At 36.8% G+C, this 7,177-nt stretch overlaps 1 protein-coding gene across 1 annotated transcript; it reads left to right on the top strand.

Annotated features, from left to right (window-relative positions):
• Window positions 1-2,293: 2,293 nt before the first annotated feature.
• LOC117417011 (peroxisomal membrane protein 4-like) lies at window positions 2,294-6,169 on the top strand. The gene is made up of 4 exons (XM_034028612.3): window positions 2,294-2,479; window positions 2,905-2,967; window positions 3,518-3,716; window positions 4,251-6,169. The coding sequence occupies exons 1-4, from the start codon at window positions 2,367-2,369 to the stop codon at window positions 4,518-4,520; spliced, it is 645 nt and encodes a 214-aa protein (XP_033884503.2). The 5' UTR covers window positions 2,294-2,366; the 3' UTR covers window positions 4,521-6,169.
• The last annotated feature ends 1,008 nt before the right edge of the window (window positions 6,170-7,177 follow it).

Here is a 7,177-nt window from a genome sequence, read left to right as displayed (position 1 = left end):
GGCCAGTTTCACAAAGAACTGCTAGCACTGAGCAGTGTGCTTAGCAAGCTGTGTCATTTGCACCTGTTTAAAATATATATATATATATATATATATATATATATATATATATATATATATATATATATATATATATATATTAAGATAGAACGATAAAGTTGAGTAGAAATCCACTTTTTTATTGGATTTAGCAGTTATTTTTCAACACAACAGTACTGCAGAGTAACGTGTTAGTAATAAAATACAATAAACAACCCATACATTTAATGTTTCAAACTATTTACTGTATTTTACAGAAACATTTAATGTTAATAAAAATCATTCACTATAGATTTTTCTTTAAAAAATATTCACTATTAGAACTGTTGCCAACCTTTGCCATGTTCTAGGACCTATACAGATACCAGTATATAGGAGGCTGTGTGGTCCAGTGGTTAAAGAAAAGGGCTTGTAACCAGGAGGTCCCCGGTTTAAATCCCACCTCAGCCACTGACTCATTGTGTGACCCTGAGCAAGTCACTTAACCTCCTTGTGCTCCGTCTTTCGGGTGAGACGTAATTGTAAGTGACTCTGCAGCTGATGCATAGTTCACACACCCTAGTCTCTCTCTGTAAGTCGCCTTGGATAAAGGCATCTGCTAAATAAATAAATATATATCAATCATATCTACACTTATAAACATTATAGTGAAAGCCTGATAGAATACCCAGAGAGGTATGGTACAGCATATTAAAAACAAGGCAAACAATGGTATATTTTATGATTTATGATGAAAATGCATCGCATAACCAAGTTAGTGATGCTGCAATGAGGACAGTAAGCAACTGAGACCCTCCCACACGATCCACTTCCCCATCTTGATTGTGTAATTGACAGATTGCCTCATCTTTAATCTAGGCATGTACTGTGTAACTATGGTTTATTTTCCATGTCATCTTTCACAAATATACATCCTCTTTTTTTTACTGTGGTAATTAAACAAGACCTCATCCCCATTCGGACAATCAAATGACAGCAAAGTGGCTTTAAAATGACAATATTGCAAAAATGCATTGTTAAAAGTACTTTTCCTTCAGGTATGAATATAACATTGAAGACAACAGAATTTTTTCAGTGTTGTGTCCCTTTTTCTACTTCAGCTCCAAGTATCTTTAGCAGGTAAGAGTGTTTTTTAGAGTTAGCTACACAATTTAATTGCATTCTGATTTCCTGTAAATACAATGCTGAATATGATTTGGAAGTTGCTAAACAAAGCTAATACACCAGGGATTATATTTACAAAACTCTTTATTGTCATCAGCCCATTCTTTTGAAAGAATTAATGTACCCAAGTTACCATACTATTTATGTCTGTTTTTTTGGGTTTTTTTTTTTTAAAGTGTTTTTAAAAGGCTTTATTTCTGTATCTGTATCTGTTTTATTTATGCAACCCCAAGACTTGGTAGTCCCCTAGTCACTGACATCAATGACCTCCCAGGTGACAGAGTGTCGGAAGAGTGGCACCCTGCATCAGAGATCTGGTGGACTGATGGCAATGGACACACCCTGGATTCTGAGCTGCCCAGATCGACCTCTTTCAGTAATCTGACCGCTGTGCAGAGCAAGGTCCAGACAGAGGAGGATTCAGAGAAAGCATTTCACTGCATCATGAGAGACACAATGCTGCTCTCAAAATCAGAATGCAGCATCACATTTTCAGGTCAGTGGTGTACCAGTGTTTTCAGATTTGCACCAAAGTGTTTACATTTTATTAAGCATGTAATGTTATTTGCATTTTAGTAGCACAATGAAATGTTGCCATTTGTGCTAGATACATGTAGCATGCAAAAGGAATAACACATTGTTAACTTATAAACAAACTAGATTTAGTTTAATTTAAGGACAGTATCCTCAAGTTATGTCTTAATCGTTTTTCAGACTGGAGTAAATAGCTTTGAATGTAGTGTCCCTGCGTCCCAATCATAATGTTTGAAAGAAAGTGCAGTATAGCTATCAGGAGCTAAGGGGTTGATTTGATCAGCCTATAACCCGTTAGCTATGAACATCAGGATTTTAGTCAAAATCATTTCTAAGCGACCTCATACACTAAACTTTGCTGGGGTAAATCTGTAACGGATTAATGCTATTGTATAGATAAAACTTTTATAGCAGTGTAAACTTTGCACCTGCTGGATAAACATGAGGAATAGTCTACAGGTACAGGTTTTGTGTTGCTTTTTCACAGGAGCGCGCACCCCATTGTTGTCTTACAACGTCACTAGGAACTTATTTTCAAAGGACATAGTTTCCGAACGTGGTATTAGTTCAGCTGTTCCACTTAGTTTAGTGTTACACTTTCTGCTGTCCCTCCGGATAAAGCTTACACAATGGCAGGTTCTGAACTTTATAAAACTCTAATTTTCACGATAAATAATATTTTACAACAAGAGAAGTACAAGGCTGCATTGGCTGTCGTCAAAGGGTTCAGGAATGGAGCCGTGTAAGTATCACTTTCGTTATAAATCTATTACGTTACTTGAAAAATGTACAAAACTTCGCTATGTTGAAAAAATATGGACGATAACTCACTGCTTAGTGGACATTTGTTGACATTTTGCAAGTTGCTTTACGTTATTTTTCACACACACTGCTTGATGTTGGTTGACACGGGGAGGTAAATGTTAAGCTGAACATATTATTGCACATCTTCTCACTGGTGGTAGAACAGGTCCGTTAGTTTAAGTGGAAGGTATTATTACCCTCTGAAATGTTGACTGTTGACGTACAATGCAGACTTTTAACTTCTGCTGAAATGCATGTGTGGGATTTTGAAGTCTTAAATGATTTCATATATCTGGATAATTATTTCTTAGCAGACGCCCTTATCCATCAATTATAACTGATGTTTTCTCTCCTATGATTCAGATACGGAGCAAAAATCAGAGCACCACATGCCCTGGTGATGACGTTTCTTTTTAGAAGTGGGAGGTAAATATGTCAAAAGTATGATGAGACCGGATTTTTTTTTTTTTTTTTTTTTTTTTTTTTTTTAAATTGATGTTTCACAACAGAACTTCATTGTGTAACACTTGACTTGTCATTACACTATCCTGTCACACAACAAAGATATAAATAGCAAGTCACTTATAGTTTTTTAAAAACAACACAAGATTAGAAGCATCTAGTGTTTCATTTCTCAGAGACACCTGGCACCTTCAAATGAAAGCTTTAAATAGAATCTTTGAAATGGGAATTCCTGTGCATGTTCTGACCTGGTGTTCTTTTCAGGGCACACATTATTATATATTATTGTTTAGTAGTCTATTTCTATACAGAATAGCACGACCTTCTTTTCTAAAAACAAGACATAGAAAGCTAAGGACAACCCTCAAGGTCAATTACCTGTATACATAGTTGGATTTCACTGTGGCTGTCTGTACTACATTAATTATATTTGAAATTATTTAGTAAATATTTGAGACTGTTTCTAATGTAATGTTCAGAGCCTTTATTGTTGTGTTTCCTTTGTCTGTACCAGCCTGAGAGACAAAGTGAAAGCCATTGCCCAGGCGACGTACACTCACTCTCGGAACCTGGCCTGCTTCGTGTTCACCTACAAGGGGCTCCAGACCCTGCAGCAGCGGCTCCAGGGGAAAGCCTGCCAGTCCCATTCCTTCCTTGCAGCCTGCCTGGGAGGGTGGCTCGTCTTTGGGGAGAACAACAACATCAACAGCCAGGTGAGGAGGAGAACTGCTCTCTCTGTCACTCTCCCTGCTGTCCGATTGTCACATTCATTTACATCCCACATACAATACAATCTGAAACGGCAGGTCGCTACAAATATTATTTTTAATAAATTACTATTTTATGACTTTTGCAATCGTTCTGCGGTTCTGGGCTCTCTCTCCAATATTGAACTATCTGAACAGCCTTCCTCATTCAATTCAAGTCATACTGCATGGCAATATAACCTTTCATCTCTGCCAGCCTCACCTACGCTACAAATATAGATCTATAGAGAAAGAGCGAGAGTAAAAAAGTAGGCAGGGCTGGCAGAGTTTAAAAGAACCCAGAGCCACTCACAATAATTACAAACACCAAAAATAAGGACATGGATAAATTTTTTTTTAAAAAACTATAAAATGCCATTTGATGTTACTTGCTCTTTCATATTAAGTAAGAAAAAATAATCTTGTTTCCTGATTACAGTTCCTTTGTAAAGTCTATTTCCTTCTGTATAGGAGTTTTATAAAGCTTTACCTTCTCTCCAGATAAACATGTACCTTTTGTCCCGGATCCTGTTTGGGCTGTCGCGTCTAGCTGTGGAGAAAGGCTACATCCCCCAACCAAAGAAAGACCCCTTCCCCCTGTTCGCAGCACTGGTCTGGGGCATCGTTCTGTGGCTCTTTGAGTACCACCCCCACACTCTGCAGCCCTCGCTCCAGTCCTCCATGAGCTACCTCTACCACGACAGCAATGTCTGGCATGACATCTCTGACTTCCTCGTCTACAACAAGCCCAGAGCAGGGGCGCAGAAATAATGGAGCCTCAGCCCCTTCCTCTCAGGAGAGCCCACATACCGCCATGCTACCCTTCCAGGTTGCAATGGAGATAAGTTAGCGCTTAACAAATTTCCTTTATAAACCAGCCTTTGTCCTGGAGGTACTGCTGCTAGATCCAGTGTACTGTTTGCTTGTCCTGTATTTTGAAGAAACATTTAGCGTGGGACTGAAAGCTGAAGGTCACTGTTAGCAGGATTTGATCTAGGAATTCTGTTGCGTAGTGGTTTTACTATGAACTTGTAACATGTTTTTTCAGATTCAAGTGTGGTTCAAAGTGAAACCCTGAGTGGCTAAAACTGATATGCAATGACTTATTTTCAAACATGCTTAGTGACGGTAGTTTTTATTTTGTTTGAAATATCTTTCTGTTCATCTTAATGGAAACTTAAAAAAAATAAAAGTTCCTAACCTGATTGATGGTTACCAGCTCTATTGTAGGTGCAGTTTTTAAATTTCTAATGCTCGTGATTTTTTTTAATTGTATTTTAATGTAAATGTATTAAAGTGAACTAATTAATAATATAATCATATTAACTGAGTTAGCACACTGTTCTTATGTTAAACAATTGAAGTTGAGGAGCTTTTTTTTTCCCTGTCAGTGTACAATTATTGGACCATTATTAGAAGACCTGAATAAGAATGGAAATATTGTATAGCTGTTTGAACCATTCCAAGATTTACTATGAATATAATTAGATATTGTTTTACTCTACTACTTTACTGATGATGATCAACCTCTACTACTTTACATTGTTTTTGTGTCTTTTTTTCTATATCCCTAGTGACCGGGCACTTGCATGAATAACCTTGGATCATACGCATGGATGTATTGAATACTGTTGAGAGCAAAACTTAATACTGTAATTTCACATTCAATGTGCATATTACTTGCTGTGCCAAACAAATTGTAACACATTGCTTGTGTGGATATGAAGGAGTTGAACTAGTGATAGACGATATATGTATTATTTTCTTTATATTATATATGGATGAGAACCTCTGATATCAGTGAATGAGTTCAAATGCTGTATATAGATTTGAGTTGTTTTAATATACATTTTAGTTCTGTTTTTATTGTGCCATTAATTTACTTCTACACTCACTCACCATTAGAACCACAAAGTAGCTTGAGCCATATTGATTAAACCTGAGCTCAAACATGCATACTATACTTTCACTTTAACTTCTATGCAAACATCTCTGCAAGAAGGTATAATGGGCTATCAACTTCTTAGTAGATTGATCATAAGTAAGATTGGATAGTCTGTCTTTGTCAATATGAATAATAGGTGCACTGAGGTACTGGCAGAATTGCAAAAATATCCTTTTTTTTGGGGGGGGGGTAGATTTTGTGCCATTAATTAAATCTATTATTACCACAAGATGTCAGAGTGGGACAACACCAACAACTGCATTTGCCATTGATTTGACAATGTAGTCCTGTATCATTACTGTATTGTACAGCACAGAAACTGTTCGCTTTTTTCCCTAACCCCAACCATGTTTAACACTGTATTGATGATTTGTTTAATTCTGGTAGCATTTCTAAATACATGCTTTATATTTGGTTTTAATTATTGTAAAAAACACTGTCATCTATTGGGATCAAATAAAAAATTTAAATCAAACATGTTGTAATGATTGGGTTTCTAAAAACGATGACCGTGAAAAATGTGTGAACTAGCACTTTTATAAAGTTTTTGTTTATAATTTATAGATGTATACTTATGTGATTAACATTCAAGCAATGATATTACTGGGTCTTTTTTAACCCGCCTATATGGATCAGATTAAGTAAAGTGAATTCACTGAAACTTCCTAATATGGATTGAAGTGCTGGATTCTCCCCAGCAACACTATTTTAATCTAATGCAGGCAGATGACTGCACTGTTCTCTATAGCAGGGGCTGGTGGTCTTATCAACATGCCCACCTGCTGTCTTCATATGGGCGGACAGTCTAGTCTGTAAGAATATCTCTCCAGTCAGGGCGTAGCAAAGTAGCAGAAGTCCCCTCTCACTACAGCGGGCAAAGTTGACTAATTGATCCAGTAAGACCTGTTCAAGGTGTTTCTGAAGTGCCGTTTTATTGGACATTGTATTAGCACAGGAAGCAATGGTTTGCTTTCGTTTTCAAAATGTTGGAAAATGCATTTAAAATGCCCCATTAGACCCGCTGGTTTAGGTAAGACTTTATTCCTGTGCAAAGTTTGAAACGCAAATTAAAAGCATTTCTTATCATGTGTTACGATTACTGTGTTTATAAAAGACCAATCTCGTGTGACCAAAATTGGTTTATTTCTCGTTTTGTAACAGTTTTCTTTTCATGTGTTAACTTAAGTGATTGTGTAATACTGTCATTTATGTTATACAGTAATAAAGCTCGTACGCAAAAAAAAACAAAAAAAAAAACGGTATGTGTGATACACTGTGATGTAACGCCCTTGCACAGATAACAATGTATTTTGGCAACAAAAAGGACTCATACCCCAGTGAAGGGAGTAGAACACAACCCGGAATAATACAACGATCGACATTCATTTTCTTCTGATTGGTTTGTTAGTAAAGTACTGGGCCAATTGTGAACTTTAGAAAGTCCTTGGCGGCCCATGATTAGTGCACAAAACTCTCCATCAAA

This window comes from Acipenser ruthenus, chromosome 18, assembly GCF_902713425.1.
Source record: "Acipenser ruthenus chromosome 18, fAciRut3.2 maternal haplotype, whole genome shotgun sequence".
NCBI lineage: Eukaryota > Metazoa > Chordata > Actinopteri > Acipenseriformes > Acipenseridae > Acipenser > Acipenser ruthenus.
Note: the sequence above shows the minus strand (reverse complement) of the source record. Positions and strands in the feature narration are given on the sequence as shown.